General features: G+C 44.3%; 3 protein-coding genes across 6 annotated transcripts in view; all 3 read right to left on the bottom strand.

The window, feature by feature from the left end:
- Positions 1-549: 549 nt before the first annotated feature.
- Positions 550-8,721, bottom strand: hyal3 (hyaluronidase 3). 3 transcript variants are annotated; one of them, XM_080468855.1, is made up of 7 exons: positions 8,590-8,721; positions 2,967-3,251; positions 2,437-2,872; positions 2,199-2,346; positions 1,968-2,088; positions 1,114-1,203; positions 550-1,032 (listed from the first exon to the last, which is right to left on the bottom strand). In XM_080468855.1, the coding sequence occupies exons 2-7, from the start codon at positions 3,222-3,224 to the stop codon at positions 748-750; spliced, it is 1,338 nt and encodes a 445-aa protein (XP_080324981.1). In that variant the 5' UTR covers positions 3,225-3,251; positions 8,590-8,721; the 3' UTR covers positions 550-747. The 3 variants fall into 3 exon arrangements, with proteins under 3 accessions (XP_080324981.1, XP_080324982.1, XP_080324983.1); XM_080468856.1 differs by lacking the exon at positions 8,590-8,721 and adding an exon at positions 7,253-7,331; XM_080468857.1 differs by having other exon boundaries at positions 674-1,026.
- On the bottom strand, positions 4,531-5,520 carry naa80 (N-alpha-acetyltransferase 80, NatH catalytic subunit; the record flags this gene model as incomplete). The annotated part of the gene is made up of 1 exon (XM_080470029.1): positions 4,531-5,520. One exon carries the CDS (start codon positions 5,518-5,520, stop codon positions 4,531-4,533), a length of 990 nt encoding a protein of 329 aa, XP_080326155.1.
- Positions 8,722-10,680: 1,959 nt separating the features above from the next.
- Positions 10,681-17,025, bottom strand: part of prkar2aa (protein kinase, cAMP-dependent, regulatory, type II, alpha A) — a 45,921-nt gene continuing 39,576 nt past the window's right edge. For both annotated transcript variants that reach the window (XM_080468944.1, XM_080468945.1), the window contains exons 6-11: positions 14,236-14,377; positions 13,865-13,966; positions 13,534-13,608; positions 13,378-13,443; positions 12,990-13,128; positions 10,681-11,514 (exon numbers count right to left, since the gene is read on the bottom strand). In XM_080468944.1, coding sequence (XP_080325070.1) covers positions 11,390-11,514; positions 12,990-13,128; positions 13,378-13,443; positions 13,534-13,608; positions 13,865-13,966; positions 14,236-14,377 — 649 coding nt within the window. In that variant the 3' untranslated portion in view covers positions 10,681-11,389. The remainder of the gene's footprint in view (positions 11,515-12,989; positions 13,129-13,377; positions 13,444-13,533; positions 13,609-13,864; positions 13,967-14,235; positions 14,378-17,025) is intronic.

Here is a 17,025-nt window from a genome sequence, read left to right on the forward strand (position 1 = left end):
AGCTCCTGTTTGAGGCTGACTTCAGACTTTTATCCATCCTCTTCCTCCTCCACCTGCGTGCAGCTTTTGACACCATGTCCCATTCCGTCCTCCTGCTCAGTCTGGCACCCATTGGACTGGTTCAAGTATTTTAAAATCTTTTATAACTTAGTAATCCGTCTACTCCTCCGGTGTCCCACAGGGTTCTGTTCTGGGCCCCATCGTCTTCCTCCCCCGTGGCCATATTTTCTGTACGTACAATGTCCAGTTCCATTCTATGCAGATGACTCCCAGCTCAACCCTTTCAACTAAAGACCTCCACTCTGAGCCTCACTGGACCACTCAAGAAGCCCCTCAACTGTTTTCTCTTTCTAAATGCTGTATTGAAATTTTTTTTCCGATCATTTTCATTTCACGACAAGAATTTAATCGACTTCTTTTGATTGATGCCGAGAACCTATTTTAACCTCAACCGAAAAGAAGCAAAATCGTTAAACAATAACAACTAAATTGCAGTTAATGTATAGAATGTATGGTTAAAAACAGAAAGGGAAATTACTTTGGAGTTTTCAGTTTCAATGATATTATAACACATTTTATTAATGAGCATCTTCCAGGACACCTCATGTCACTATCCATAATGAGTGAATGTTAAAAGACAATGAAAAACACCTTTACGTTTCATTTAGAGGGGAGGAAACTGTGTTTCGTCTCAGTAATGCTTAATAATAATGGACTGAACCTTAACAGACAACTTTGGGGGAGTCCTCATCGCCTCATGTGTTCCTTGTTCTTCATCTTACTCTCCTGACATCTCTGCCCCGTCCAGCCTGGATAGCACTGACACATATAGTGCTGATTGAAGACGTTCATTTCACGATCCCGGCTACCACAGCCTGAGGAAAGCCTGTGGCCCGAGCTGTGGCGTCTCCTGACGCAGCGTCCGTTCCCCCGACAGAGATGCAGGCTGCAGCGGAAAGTGTCGGACCTCAGCGACTGAACGTAGGGACCCAAAACGTTGTGGACGTAGTCTCTGAGCAGAATACACTGTTGCTGGACGATGAGAGAAGAGCGTGGCGGTTACATACAGACACACATGTTGAATTCACACATTTTCTAATGTCATTTTCACACCATGGATTTGGCAAATTTCAGTTCCCCCCACAGCACGACTCCAGCTGCTCCCAGGGCTGCGCTCTCTCCGAGTGTGTGCTCCAAATCTGTCTGCACACAACAAACAGACCAGCCTTGAAGGGACATTCCACTGACTTGCATTTATTTCATGCAGACATACTTATAATTTAGCCATGACTAATGGCTGCTTTACCTTGAAAAGAAGTACATTTACATCTAAAAACAAGTAATCAGAGTATCAATTTGGTTATATTCCTCACGGGAATCTTGATTTATGTTACCCCAATGGATGGATTGGATGGACATTGCAGCTGCTGTGTTTGAATATGATTAACAGTATAAAGTGTACTCAAGCGATTGATAAGCGCTACATAAGTGAAATCAAAAGAACCATTTTATTTTGTAGAGATTTCACATTGATCCCACCCGAAACCGGAGCCTAATTCTGATCTTAACCTACACATTTAAAACACTAAAAGGCCCATAAACCAGTGGGGGAGCCCTAATGTTTAGCCCTACAAAGTATTATTATATTGCGTTACAACCAAGTATTTTTGGCCCAACTATAAAGAAAATAAACAGATCCCAGTGCGATCCCAATAGAGCTGAATTTGAAAATAGATTTTATAATAACCTATAAATCATGCAAATAATGACGGCTGCAAATTATTCTTCGTTCCAGCGTTTGTAGGAGTGTGTTTTGTGAAAGTTGTTTAGATTTCAATAAACGCTTCTCACAAAGAAATGTTTATTTTATAATTTCGTTCCCTGTGTTTTTCCCCCCTGACTTTGTTGTTGATTAAAGCCGGTCGCTTCATTACAGACCTCTTGGTTTTCGGGAAAAATAATCCTACCTTATTAAGAAAGTTGAGGGTGTGTATGAACGCCACCCTGGCATAGGGAAGAACAGGTGAGGTGTGGTTGTTGTCATGGTGCCAAATTGACGCCACCCTCAGAGCCTCCGTCAGCCTGTGTCTGAGCCAAGAAGACAAAACACTCCAACAGAAATTCAACTTTTTGCATCATATCGTAACTAACCAGAGCCAACGAACAGGCCACGTCTCACCGTGGTCGGATGTTCGTACCTGATCATCAGAGCTGCATCTGGAGACCCGGCCAGCCCCTGTGGCAGGTAGATGCTGGGGTACAGAGCAGTGGACTGAGTCCACAGCCTGGACAGCCGGTCATTCTGCTTTCTTGTGCCCCTGTGGCAACGCCCCGTGTACGTTTTATCTGAAGACACACAAATAGAAGGTTCTACATGGATTAGAAAGAAAAGGCTCACGGCAGAATTGACAAATTTTCAGACGATGCTCGAGCTACCCGTCTTCCTCTTGTGCATATTGAAGCAGCTGGGTAAACCATAAAACCCCCAAAGTCCTTTGGGTCGATCTCCAACCGAGAACCGCAGCGTTGCTTCCATGAACCTTTGCGCACCCTCTTCAAACTCTTTCCTCGCCACCACCGTCACGGCCTCCTCCGATAGCTCTGGTCTCCTCTGCCTCACCAGCAGCTTAGAAAACCGTCGGTATTTCATCTTAGAGCCGAAGTTGGTTTCCCAGAGCGGCCGCCACTCCTCCCAGTCGATGACGGCCATGCCGGTGAAGTTGGGCTGCAGCAAGGCGGAGAGCTGTGTGGCTGTGAGGGCCAGGTGAGCGTCGAGGTCGCCCAGCTGGGGGACTCCTCCGTTCACGACCCCGCCGTCTCTGGAGAGGTACGGATACAATCCCAGGCGGTCACGGTAGAGGATGGTCATCTTCTGGAAAGCGAACGCATTTGAACAGCAGTTTTATTTCAAAAAGGCCTTTTGGGTCGTCACACCCCACTAAACGTGCCTCCAATCATCCAGTCACCTGTCCCAGGAAGCGCTGCTCACTGTTCTCCACGATATCAAATTGGCCCAGGTCCAGGTGGACGCCGTACCTCCTGTGACAGCGAGCTGTGGGCATGTTCCACACCACGATGAAGGGCCGGTCCTGCAGGAGTGGACCAACAGCCGCCACAGGAGGGACGGCGTCGGACTGGAGCACATTCTCATGGGTGGAGTTGTAGGGCAGTGAAGAGAAGAGGAGGAGGACGGAGAATCGGAGAGGGAGAGGAGACAGCTCCATGGCGGCTCAGCCAATGAGGCGTCCTTCCTGATGGGAGAGAAATATTGTCCCGTAAGACTGTGGTTCTCCTTTCCCCACCTCAGATTCCTTCTGGTTTCTGACGTGTCACTAACATACATAAACAAGGAGCTGTCTGAATAAAAGCAAAGGGAAGTTTTCCAGTTTTCTTTGCTGTTATCTCGAGAGTCGGGGAGTCAAGAAAACCCGTGATTTAAAGTTGGGAACCACTGTTATAAGACCACAAATGTGAGGGAAAAGAAACACACGTCAAATAAAGATTTCAATAAACTCCCTTTATTTCTTCACCAGCCACTTTAAGTTATCAAAGAGGCACTGAGGCTGAAACGAGCGAAAGCTGGACAGTTCAACGGTCCTTCATGAGGCTGAAACAGAGAAACAACAAACAGAAAGAGTGTGCACCCTAACCTACCACTCTTTGCATAGTTTGAGAAATGCAGTCATCCTGAAATAACCTGGACATAGAAACAACGTGCAAACTCCATTTAAAACCAAGGCACGTTGAACAGCAGGTTCAAACCTGGAACCCTCTTCTTGTGAGGGGAGAGTCAAACACTGTACTGCTACTAATTGATGGCATTCATAACAGTAGAAGTACTTTACACTTTTTGATCAACTGAGCACATTCAGTCCTCTGATATATATATATATATATAATAACTAAATTATTTTCAGCACATTGGTTAAGGACGACTTATGTAAGAGGATAAGGACTTTAAGGAAACAAGAAATTAAATTACGAGCCAGCTATTGAGTTCAATTTTCACTTCAGTCACAAGAGAATCCTGCATTTCTTTTCCCAGTTAGACTCCAAACACTCCGAGCTGCAGAAAGAATTCAAATCAAAGTTAAAAAAAAAACCTCAACACAATCAATTAGTTATCAATGAGGATTTCCCACATCAAACTCTGAGGCACGTCGTCACGTCAACAGTAAACAAGACACCCAAAACGTTCACTTTTCACCTCAGATAATGGTCATGTAAACAGTGCTTAAAAGTTTTGATCTAATCTTTATGAGAAAAGGGTTTAAGAAAAAAAATAAAATCTCTATGACGTTGATTTTCACGAGTTCAGGGTTATGTGAAAAACGTAACGGAAAAAGTAAGTGACGTGTCTCCTGGGGATGAGACCTGAATATCAGAGAGCTGTGAGGGAACGTCAACATGCACAACATCTTGGTTTTGGCAGCACGGTTCAACGTTTCAGTCTTTGTTTCCTGAAGTCGTCTGGGAGCATCGGAGTGTCTGTTCTGCTCTATACGTTGGTATTTCTACGGCCGGAGGTCATCAAATGTCCTTGTGCATCCAATAGATGGGAACTCCTTTAGCGTCTCTGTGAGGAGTTTCTGTCAAAGTCTGAACCACAAGCTGCCCTGCAGACTGAGGCGGAGGAGGAGGAGGAGGAGGGAGGGAGGGTGGAGGTGCTGGGTTCGAGGGAGGAGGAGGAGGAGGTGGTGGGATTGAGGGAGGAGGAGGGAGGGAGGGTGGAGGTGCTGGGTTCGAGGGAGGAGGAGGAGGAGGAGGTGGTGGTGGTGGGATTGAGGGAGGAGGAGGGGAAGATACACTAGAAAGAGGAGACGACCCCTCAACACCTCTGTCGTCTGGCGGTGTTTGCGCTCCAGACTTTGTGGTCGTCGGCGCGCTCGCCGCTTCACTGGGCATTTTGGAAAACCTCAGCAGCATCTCCATGGGAACGAAAGCCGCCATGGCGCCGGCGTTCTGCACAGGCGTGGACAGCACAAAGCCCAGGTGGGCGTAGAAGTGCTGCTTGTCGTGTGTGGTGAGGCACAGCCGGCTGTAGCCGCGGCGTCGGGCGTAGTGCTCCGTCTCCTCCATCAGAGTGCGGCCGAAGCCCTTCCCTCGCTGCGACTTGGACACAACCACCGACTCGACGAAGAGGCTGCCGGCGCGGCCCACGACCCGGGACAGCCGGGCGTGTCCCAGCAGCCGCTCCGTCTCCCCGTGGCCCCGCAGGAGGAGCAGGCAGACGGGGAACTCGGGGCAGGACTTCTGGAGGGAGTGGACGCGGGCCGCTCGACTCCTCTGCCACTCGGAGTTGACGAGGTCGGCGCAGGGAACCAGCAGGTCCAGGCGGCGGTGGATCGGCACGGCGCGGATCGCCTCTGCACGGTCCGGCTCCTCTTCAACGTGACAACCTGGTCCAGGCTCTTCTGGCCGACACTGCAACCGCGAGTTGAGGCGGTGATCGTCTTCGGGGTCGACCTCTGACAGTGTGGGCGCAGACCTGCGACGACCAGGGTTTGAGTCAGTCTTCATTCAAGTGTTACAACGTCCGACATGCAGGTCCTCACTACGTGGCGGTCGACTGCATCAGTTTGGTTTGAGAGGAAAGAAGAATCAAATCAAATCAAACCAGAGACGCCAAACTGCCGTTGATCTCAGGGCCTCGTTTACCCGACAACGTCTTCCGAGAGAAAACGGAAAACCTGAGTTGCGACTGGGGAGCTTGTTTCCAAGAAAACGGTTCTTGCAGCCACGGGAACTTTTCGAAAAAACGGCTATCAAGGTGGAACTTTTCAAAAACGCTCGAAAACGGAAAAATGCAACTCTATTGAAACGCTGCCACTGTGCGTGCGGACCACAGCTGTAGTAAACAGTTCTTCTGCACATGTGCGAGGAGATGGACAACAACAACAATGGTGGCCTAAAGAGAGTCACGACTCCGCCCATATTCTCCTGGGACTTGGTAGTTTTATAGTTCAGTCCCCCAGAATAGCAATCTAACTTTGTCTTCTAATGTACAAAAATCTGTGTCCTCCTCATAGCGTATATTGTTCTCTGCACGCATGTCTGTGTGATTTCGTTAGAAACACAAGCAACAGCGCCAACTCGTGGCCTGGCATGCCAGCTACATTGTTTTCAGCATTTCTTCCATTGCCGTGTAAATGCCAAACTTCTCGCAAACAAAAACATAAAAAAAACGAAGGGTTTTCACTCGAAGCGTTGTCGTGGAAACGGGGCCGAAGAGACTCCTCATATCAGTGCTGCCGTAACAGGAGACAGTTGAAGGAGGATAAAACTCTTCATCTCTTTCCGTTTAACCTTTACCGAGTTCTGTTTCTGACAAATCCTCATTCTTGCACAGTACAGTCTCAGAAGGTACGCGCCTCGCTCAAGAAGACTTTGCTCACGTTTTGAGTTGAAGAGCCGAGATATCCAAGGTCTTTTCAGAATTGTGACGCACACGTTTTGAAGGTCATGCAACTAAAGCAGTATTATATCGTTTTCAGAACTTTTTTTTTTCCCCCAACGTCTCACACACGGATCTAGTTTCCTTTTGTGTACTGATGTGAAGTTATGATGTCCATGTCGACAAAACTGATGTCTTTATATCTACACTCAGACAGAGGTTGTGCAAAACCAGCTTTCGTGGATACTTATGCACTGTTTTCAAATCACACTGCTGTGATCTATTACAACGATTTTGGACAAACTGAATTATCAGAATGTTTCTTCTCATTGGAGTTTGTTTTTAACAGCGTCTTCACTCTGAATGGGGAAGTGCTGTTTATCTGTCACATCTTACCACACGGCTACTTACTGAGTTCCTTTAGTTTTGTCAAAGTGTTGAAATCACACTGTGAAAAGAGGTGGTTTTCCTGTATCAGGATGGAATATACAATTACACTAAATTTACACCCCGGTTTTAACGTCATGGTGGTGTATCTCCCATTAAATCTAAGTTCTGCTTTTAAAATTCAATATTCATTTTTCACAGAGTTACATTTTCCACTTTGAAATGACAGTGTTGTGTTTTTTTATTATTATTCATATTTAATTAAAATCTTTACTTTAATATTGTGTTACAATTTATACTTTTTACTAGAATCACACAACCCTAAAAGAAGAAGAAAGTGGAACGGACTTCAATCTTAAATTATAAACATTGAAATACTCCCCTTTTCCCAGTTTAGAGCCTCGAGGAAAACCTGCAGTCATTTACTGTATGCCACATATTTCTTTAAACAACATAAATTAACCAACTTACCAGAAGAAAAAAAAAGCTGGCGTTGAATGAGACTGTCAAACTGTTATGAAGTTGTTCACGAATTACTCAACGTCCCCTCTCGCAACAGGAAACAAGACGAGTGATATTGACGTGGGACATGGAGGGAAAATAACTTGTCCATTTGTTACAGGTTTTCAAACTAACCTGGCGTTAATTAAGAAAAGTGGGGGATGGCTTCCGGAATTCGCCATAATAAAAACCTTTTCAGTAAAAATAGTTAAGGAGATGTGGTGATTTGTAGGTAATGAATGACATTTGAGGATTTCACTTTAAAAGCAATATTTGAAATTAATGCTGGTGGGGATATGTATTGCCGTTCTGGTTCCTTTGATTTAATCACAAATCACATTCTATCTATTACTGTATATACTAAATATGAAAACAAATGAGTAGGTAAAATGACATTAAACCAAAATATTAATAAGATCAGCTATCTATTCACACATTGAATGAAAAAATGAGTGTTTCATTCATTCATGTAATTCTTCCACAAATAACATAAATCATACTAAAGTGTTTTATTTTTAAATTAACGGGTTTAAAAGATCACAGAATCCCGCGTATTTATTTATTATTACTTTCTTTCCTTAGTTGTAACTGATACACTGCAACGTATGGACGGACCAAACCATTCGGAGGAGGGGGTGGGTGGGGGTGAATCTTAATCAATAAAGTTGTAACACTGTTTCTACCTGATACAAGTGCTCTTAATCATTCATTCTTAAACGTTTCATTTCCTCACACGAAATTTAGAAAACGTTTCGATGGTTATGTAGAAAAGTTAAAACAATGCCCCCGCAGGTTTCTGCACTTATAGTTTAAATTGTGTATTTATATTTTCTTGCTCGAGTAGGAAAGTACCACATTGAAAGCAGCATCACACACACGTGGTCCTGCAGTCTTTCCTTCATGTTGATTGAATTAGAATCATAAAATAAAGTTGATAAATTGTACAGTAGATAAATAATATTGTCGCATTAAGTTCCACGTCAGCGCATGCGCACTGCGTACAGCGAAGACTCAAGTCAAGAGAGTTCCCGTCTCCTTCTCCGGCGTGGGTCGATTCTAGTAGAAGATTCGTAATTGTATCAAATTTGCTCAATAGATAAGACTTGATTCACATATATCCACAAATCTACAATGTAAATTACAACGTTAACACGTGGCATGCTTTAAGGAGTTTGTAGATAGCTTGATTAAAGTTGTAAACGTTGTTTTGGATGTGTTTAGAGCTTCCTCCACTCCGTCACTTCCATGTCAGGTAATAAAACAGCGCTCAGATAAACTCTGCTTTACCACACTGCGGGGATACCTACATTGTTAAATCCTGGGCCGCTCCTCTTCCTGCGACTGACGGATGGTTTGACGGCTGCGTCTCCAGAGTCAGCCCCTCAGCGGGCCTGTCCGCCATGTCTGACCCGGAGGAAGCGCTTCTACTGCGGCTCACTGCGCTCTGTGAGTCGCTACTGCCCTCCGGTGGACGGGAGGCAGATCGCAATAAAGCAGGTCGTCGTCATATTAGAGATGGGATTGATGGCTCGTTATCCCCAGTCTGCAAATATCAGCATTTTTCCTCTTTTTTTTCTTTATATGGACTTTTTATGTATTTATCTATGCTGTTGTATCCAATCACAGTAAAACTAAAACAATAGTTTAAAGAGTCTGATCAACTGGACTTGGCTATGCCTTTTGGAAGAAGTTTGCACCTTATCTAATGGACTTCATGAGACGTGCCACGAAAAAAAAGAAAAAGAAAGAAAAAAAAAAAAAGCATAAACATGAATTATGAACATCTGGATGTGCAGATGACCCCGACATCAAACTTTTGTACTTTTTAACCTGAATAACTTTAATTGATAAGTTTATATTTACCTCTTTTACACAAGAAACTGTACTTTTTTCCTAAATAAAGAATGCAAATACCTTTTGCAAGTCTGCAGTTAAATTATATTTACGGAGAATCGTTCCGGAACTGTGGAGAAATATACGTAACTCACATGTGCATAATGAGAAAAAAAACTAAAAACTTCAGTTTACACCTGAAATGCCCATAAATTGGGAAATGAATAGAAGTAGTAATGTTTGTCTATGACAGGCCCTCGAAATTGTATAAAAAAAACCACACGTTTGTGAGGTTTAATTTCTACACAAAGTGACTACAGCGATGAATTGTTTAGATTTATTCAAGTTTCAATCAGTGGAAGTGATCTACCGTTACTTTATCTGGTTTTACTTTTACATGTTGGGAAGGGTCACTCTTCATTTGTACTTCAAAAGCTCGTAGAGTATAAAAATATCATTTCCAGTCCAAGTAGGAACGTATTTACACCAGTGTACTAAAATAAAATATATTTTAGTTTACATTACTGAATTAAATGGAACTTTTGTAATGATCCTGATCACTACACATTAGAAAGCCAGTTGCACGAAAGCCAAGATTTTGTTTTCCTTCCTAAATTCATCCATTTCAGCAGCCAAATATTCAATTCTAAGGCTTCAAGATTTAAACATTCACCATTAAACTGCAGAAGTAGTTGGATCATCAAAGGACTGAACAAAATCAGTATTTACTGTCTCCGTAGGCGAAGTGTTACTTCATCTTAACTAGAATTTAATGACTGCAGACACCCACTCATCCTCTGTACCTGGATTTTCCGCACCGTGGCGAGAGGAAGCTGGAGCACCTGGAGGAATCCAGGGGAAGAACATGCAAACGCCACATCTCCAAAGCCTCCTCCACCCCAAAGAGAGACTTTCTACTCAGTCAATTACCAAACGGGAACGATTTTTAACAAAATGTTTGCTTTATTTTTGCTTATTTTTTTTTTTTTTTTTTTTTTTTTTTTTTAAATCCAGGACAACTTATTCAAGGATAATCAAGGAGAAATAAGCACTAATATGTTTGTTTTTTTATTAGAATTTTTTTTTATCGGTTTTTTACATTTTGTCAGAGATGGATGGGGAAATTTGGATCAGAATTGGTCAAAGTAAAACAAAACAAAAGAATATATAATAACAATACATTAATAATTAATTCAATACAATGAAGTGTGGTGTCGATGACTGAATAACAATGGCCCAGAAAAACGGAGGGTTGTTATCGTTTTCGCTGCTTCTTCTTCTGTGGTACTGCAATAATCACCAGCACTAACTCAACTCAACTCAATCAACAACAGTAGAGGAGGAAGAGGAGCGCGCTCGCAAAGTTCAGCACTCCAGCCTCCCAAAGAGGAAACACTTTGTTATTTAAATAATATTTTATCAAAGCTTCGGTTTATTTATCTTCATAAAATGTTTCTAAAACTCATCTGTCTTCTTTAAACTTTCTCTCTCTTTTTTTTTTTTTTGCATTTATTTGTTTTTCTTTTTCAGAGACTTTATTATTATTATTTTTTTTTTTAAGTTTTCCGTCTCCATTTCACCTCAATGTGTCCGTTTTTGCACGTGTGGTGGCCTGTGTGTTGTGCACTGTGTGTACTTGTAACTTTGTGTGTGTGTCTGTGTGTCGATGTGTCCTTGGCTGAGGCGTGGAACAACTCGCGAGTCGTTTAAGTGCTTGTGTAAATGCAAAAACCTGCACGTATGAAGCGTGGAGACGTTCTATGAAACATGTTTATGGAGTGCAGGTCTACTTCCTGTCCTGCTTCACCTGCAGCCCACTGACTGCAGCAGAGACAGTCCAACTGAGCGGTTGAAGCTGGCACAAGCAATGAGGTGTGTGTGGCCTTTAGTTTGCTGTGTGTGTGTGTGTGTGTGTGTGTGTGTGTGTGTGTGTGTGTGTGTGTGTGTGTGTGTGTGTGTGTGTGTGTGTGTCCAAAATAAGCTTATTGAGGAGTTTGCTGAGCTAATTTGTGCGTGTGTGTGTGTGTGAGCAGATTAAAGTAAAGTGAGCGTCTTTCAGTGCCTACACAGGTGTGTGTGTGTGCGCGTGTTGATACTTTAAGATTTATGTACCTGCAGATCAGTCAAGTACACTTTTTAATTCATCTGCACCATCTGTGTAAAGCTCGGTATAGCCACCACTGCATGATGTGTGTGTGTGTGTGTGTGTGTGTGTGTGTGTGTGTGTGTGTGTGTGTGTGTGGTCTAGAAGGCACGGAGGGTGGTGTGGGAGGCTCAGTCTCTCAGGTCCATGCTGGAGCCGAACAGCGCCACCAGCTGCTCCTCGTAGTGGGCGATGTTCCTCTTCATGATCTCCTTACAGGAGCCGAGGAGGCGCTCGAACGCCTGCACGTCTATTACTGCAGACAGAAAGAGGAAACGTTCAGGACTGCTGAGTCGCCTCTCCAGACGCCTCGGTGAAGCGCGTCATCCTGCTGCTGCAGCGGCGACAAACTGATCATCCCAGACTGTCCGGAGTGTGTCTCTGCTCACTCGTACACAAACACAGCAGAAACAGTGAGAAGGGACGATTTACAGATTATCGAGCGAGTTTCTGCCCGTTAGTGTCAAAGTATTAGTAAAGACAGTTTTTAGGTCGTCAATACACAAACTATCCCCACAAAACAAAAAAGTGAGAAGGCGATTGGCTGTTTGCCTCAGATGTTAGATTAAGACTTCTCAAGTTTTCATTTTTATTACATCATCTAACATTATCACCTATAAAATACCACAGTGTTCCATGGGTTTTTTTATTTGGATTCCTTGTAGCCTTCCCCTCTCTCAGGGAGTGAATCCTTCATTTAATGAGGGTGAGTTAAACACCAATCATGAAAAATACACATTGTACAACAAGTAACACCTCCTCAGGTCAGGATCTAATAGCTGGAAATGTTCTGCGTGTCGCTGCAGGGGGCCACGGGGGCTCTGGACGTTCAACTACAGGGAGAATGAGGTGAGTGTGATGGACAGGAGACTCTGCTGCAGTACGGCTGACTCAAAAGGCCGTCGGAGAGGAGCTGCAGTGGCGTCAGGACAGTGAACACAGAGCACACCGACGGAGGAGACGGGCCGGACAGCGAGGACAAACACAACCAGTGAAATCCAAAGACCCAGAAAGAGATTCGCTGACAAACCTGAAATACACTGGACTGAACACACAAAACAAACCTTTTCCTGCCTGCTTCATTTACTGATATTTACTTCCACAGAGAAACATCAGGCTGTTAAAAATGAAGAGCTCAGCCACTTTATCAGCCTGAATAATCACACGGCGGCCTTCCATCAACAAAGACTACAAGGTGACTGCAGCTGAGCAGGAATTCATCTAAACTCAAATACCTCTTCATATCTCATGACCAGACACTTGTAACTGTTCAATTAGTGGAAAATGAAGACCACAGGTAATGTTACAGAGCGGAGTGCTCTCAACATTGAGTAATAGGCGCTTCTGATTCGATAGAAATTGGAACCATGCGCTCACATTTTGAATTTTGTGAGCTCGACGTGTTTTACAATGAGGGACCTTAAAGGGAAGCCCGGCCTCGATAAGGTACAATTATCCTCAATGTTTTCATTCTTCTTCTTTTTCTAAATAAGAAATTTAATAGGCTTTTCAAGGTTGGAGCCATTAAAGATGAAGACAACTAGATTTAACCTGCACCTATTTGCATGTAACTGCAACTCTAGCTGCACATTTACACACACTTCACTGGGATCACTTTCAACTCCCGACAATAATGCAAATACGAAACGACACGTGAGCGCACGTCTCTGATTTGTGCACCGACGCTGATGAATGTGTGTAACGACTCTGCCGAAGCGGACTGCGTCTCACCCAAACACTTGACGTCTCCGACTGCGTAGGCTGAGGCGGCTCGGGGCTTGTTAGTGACCAAGGCCAGCTCCCCGAAGTACTGACCCCTGCTACAGCGCGTTAGCTCCACCTCCGCATTGTCTGCGTGGTCCGCCTTCGTCTGCGGGAACAGAGGAAGGAGAGCGGGATTAAAGGTTAGGAACCGTTGAGTGCCTCGGTCCCCCCCCCCCCTTCAGCGAGAAGCACTCAGCAACTGAGCGGACCACCCTGATCTGCTGTTGCTAGGCAAAACCGCAAAGACACTTTTAGACTGTGGAGGAATGTGACGGAGCTCGAGAGAATGAAATGTACAGAAACAAATCACGGTGTTATGTTCATATGACACCATATACAGAGGAAAGGATCTTACTTTACTCTTCATCATGATTTTAGCTTCCCCAGATTCTACAATGTAGAAGCAGTCGGCTTTATCTCCCTGAGAGGAAGAGAAACACAGAAGGTTATTGATTATCACACCTGGTCAGGATCACGACACTCATGGAAGTTTGTGGGGTTCATGTCTCACCTGTGTGATGATGCGCTCACCATCTGAGAACTGCTTCGCTCCTAATACATCCACAATCTTCATCCTCTCGTTCGCCTGGAGACACAGAAAAAAAAAACCCAGAGTGAAAAAGTGTCTGCATGTTCCAGCTCTTTGACGTTATTGATTAATGCTTTTCATCTTTATCAAAACCTAAACTGTTCAGTAACTTTCTAACAGGACAAAAACAAAACTAAAAGCTAAATAGATTTGATGTGACGAGTGAACCCCACAAGGCTTTATTGCTCCTGGAAGTCCTGAACGTCAGGAGGAACAAGGGGGGGGTTGTGACTCGTATTAGAGATCCACTCACCTCCAGTGATTTGAGTAAGGGCACAGACTCAATGAAACACTCATACATCCTCCTCTTCTTGGCATTGTTCTTTACAATGAGTCTACGAAATGTAGCACGGTCCTGGGAGCAGAGAGAAGGGAGAGAAAAACCCAACAACAACCATGTAAACGGAGAGTTGGTGTTCCTCTGAGCCGCCACTGGGTGGAGCTGTAGCAGCAGGAAACAGAGCACAGCACAGCCTCCATTCATAGATTACTGGAGTTCATTCTTAATGTGTCTGAGCAACAAGGCTCAATGACCAGATCTGTTCTGAACCTTCAGACACAACAAATCCACAAAGAAATGTTCAAAACAGAATATATAAGATTTGAAAGGTTGCATGTTCTTACCAGTCCCCATAGAGACCCATCCTGGGTGGCTACAATGGTAGCAGCACGTGGCGTGTTGTACATGAGTGCCAGCTCCCCAAAGCTGCCCTTGTTGTTATACTGGCCCACACACTTTCCAGATACCATGATATCGAACACACCCCTAAAGCGAGAGAGAGAGATAGAGAGAGAGAGAGAGCGAGAGCAGGAATGAGCCCAAATGTTACCACATCATCACTCTCAAAGGCTGCCAGTTTGGGGGCAATTTAGCCTCTGGGGGAACACGACCAATTGTTCTGTGGGTTCAGTGTAGTCAGCAGATATGCAGGTAAAGAATAGTGGGGCCAGAATTTCCTCGTGCTGGTCGTTAACGCATGCAACTGAAAAAAGTTCTCCATTAATATGGAGTGGGATGAAATTTGGCTGCTCTCCATATGGACTTCTTACCTACATGGCAGGAAACCAACTCTCACACGTCTGATACTACAAAATGAACATCACTCTTACCACAGACAAGGGATTCTTGAACCACGATGTTGACAGTTATACATAGAAAACTATCTCAGCACGTATTTATTTACTAGGTAGGCTTTATGGTTAATTGACCATGGAAATGATATAATTGCAAACTAATTACAGTTTATCTGTCGCCTCGGGACCTGGCTTTGCTGGTAATCTGGGACAGAGGATGAACTAAAATAATTGAATGAGAGCGTGTGTGTGTGTCCACTATACTTCATTGGGACCATAATGAAGACATACAAAAGTAGTGAGATCTGGTTTTAAGGCTCACATCAAATTAGATAAGGCTTAAACTAAAGTAAATTTAGGGTAAGAACCTTGTGAAAGCATTACGCCCATGACTGAGTCACCCAATCAACGTAGCTGCACTGGACTCTACTCACACCATTTATAAATTACAATGTTTATATGACTTGAGGATGACATTATGAATGTGGATGTCCAACATGAGATGCCACAGTTGTTCACTAGTCGGATAGTAAACAATCTGAGTGGCGGTGCTCCGAGGTCCCTCCCTCCGTCTGTATGAGGATTAAACCTGGGCTGGGTAATTTGCAGCGTTGTAGCTCGGCCGGATTAAACGATCATTTTGCAGGACAGTCTGTCCTCCCATTGGCTGCGCGGAGAGGCTAAAACCCTTGTTAGCGGTGGAGCATTAGCTTACTTTGACTGGATTATCATGACGACGGGGACGCTGATCACTTGTGCAAGTTAGCTGAAGTTCACCCAGACTATTCTGTCACTGCGCTGCTTGCTCTTCATTCAACAGGCAGGTGTGAACGTTGTGGCGGATGAAGGATTTCACACGGCGAGACGCCTCGAGCCAGTGGGACAGAGAAAAAGCCGCTTTCCTCTGGTGAATGAGTATCAGTCAATTAATGCTGGAAAAAAGTATGAATCTTTCCACAAACAGGATGGAAAGTGATGGATATTTTTCTGTGGTGTTTTGCATCAGCTGAATGGATGCATATTGAGGATCGTTTTCTGCCCCGTCTTTAGTCATTTTTAATCTGTTCAGAAAGAGGAACATAAATCCTACTATAAACAAATATAACCAGACAGCCTATGAGGTGCTGAGCTCCAGAGCGATTTATGAACAGTAGAGACATTTCCATCTTTGTTGGGAAAATACAATCATGAAACTTTGACCCCCCCCCCCCCCCCCCGAGAGTTATTTATTGATTTCAAAACAGAAAAAGGAGAATATACAGTTTACTTCTGATGAGACTTTCAGTTTCCTCCTCTTGGTCTGCTCCTCCCGTCACACCAACACCATCTCCATCTTCTCCTCCCGCTACATCTTCTCTCAAGTTTTCCATTCAGCAAGCCCCGAGCTTCATCTCTGTCTGCCACCTCCAGTTCTGCCTCCGGTTATTTACCCAGTGCCACTTTCAACAAACCGTACATAATACCAGGTCCAGACTGTCTAGTGAAGCTTCCCCTTCACTCCTGCTGCTATCCTGTCACCCATCAGCCAACCTCCCTGCTCCCCTCTTCGCTGCATTGCTCACTGCTCTGAGTGGTTGACCCCAGGTACCTGAACTCATCCACACTTCCACCTGCTTCCCGCTCATTCACTCACATTGGCGCCTCGTCTCTGTTGACCTTCCTCCCTCCTCTCCACTTCTCCGGGTTGTTCTCCACCTGCTCTCTGCTCTCTGAATACAATGCTATCGGTAAACTGCCTCACCACCCTCACATAGGTTTCTGCCACTCCCGATTTCATCCTGTAATAAAATCTCTTCCCTGGGAAACGATGATAAACACTCCGTGGCCCCTTTACATCCGGACGACTGCTGGGGGACCTGAACCCCTCTCCAACTACTCTTCCTCATACAGTCGTACTGTGTGGCTAATCCACATTATAGCTCTATACTCCTCATCTCACCAGGCATCCTCTCACCACTCAGGAGTGTGTGAAGCGACCTGCTATGACACATCTCTAAAAGCTAAACAGAATTGAGAACAATAATTTTCACATACTGGATGTCACCATTCCCATCATACATACACTCATCATAGTGGAGCCTATCCGATTTGCAGTGAAACACTGCTTTATAGACCATCTATTTTTTTGTTGAGTGTGGCGTTGACATTTAGTAGAACACAGGCAGAAAAAAAAAAGAAAGAAAAACTCTACATGTGCCATTTAGAGTCAGCTGAGAGAAGGGAATCCGTTTATGCTGATCTGATGGATAACAGTATGATGTACTCCGGAATGAGGAAAGGATGTATAAATATGGCTCGGTGACATAATAAGATGAATGTATTACTTCATCCTGTTTTGCC

Source organism: Lipophrys pholis (genome assembly GCF_963383615.2).
Source record: "Lipophrys pholis genome assembly, chromosome: 8".
Classification (NCBI taxonomy): domain Eukaryota; kingdom Metazoa; phylum Chordata; class Actinopteri; order Blenniiformes; family Blenniidae; genus Lipophrys; species Lipophrys pholis.

What these genes read in the sequence shown, in the direction of transcription:
- hyal3 (XM_080468855.1), bottom strand. Translation starts at nt 3,224, where the DNA reads ATGGAGCTGTCTCCTCTCCCTCTCCGATTCTCCGTCCTCCTCCTCTTC. An exon ending in TATGCACAAGAGGAAGACGG is followed by an intron (nt 2,347 to 2,436) that starts GTAGCTCGAGCA and finishes GTGTGTCTTCAG; the next exon opens with ATAAAACGTACACGGGGCGT. An exon ending in TGAAATTTGCCAAATCCATG is followed by an intron (nt 1,033 to 1,113) that starts GTGTGAAAATGA and finishes CTCATCGTCCAG; the next exon opens with CAACAGTGTATTCTGCTCAG.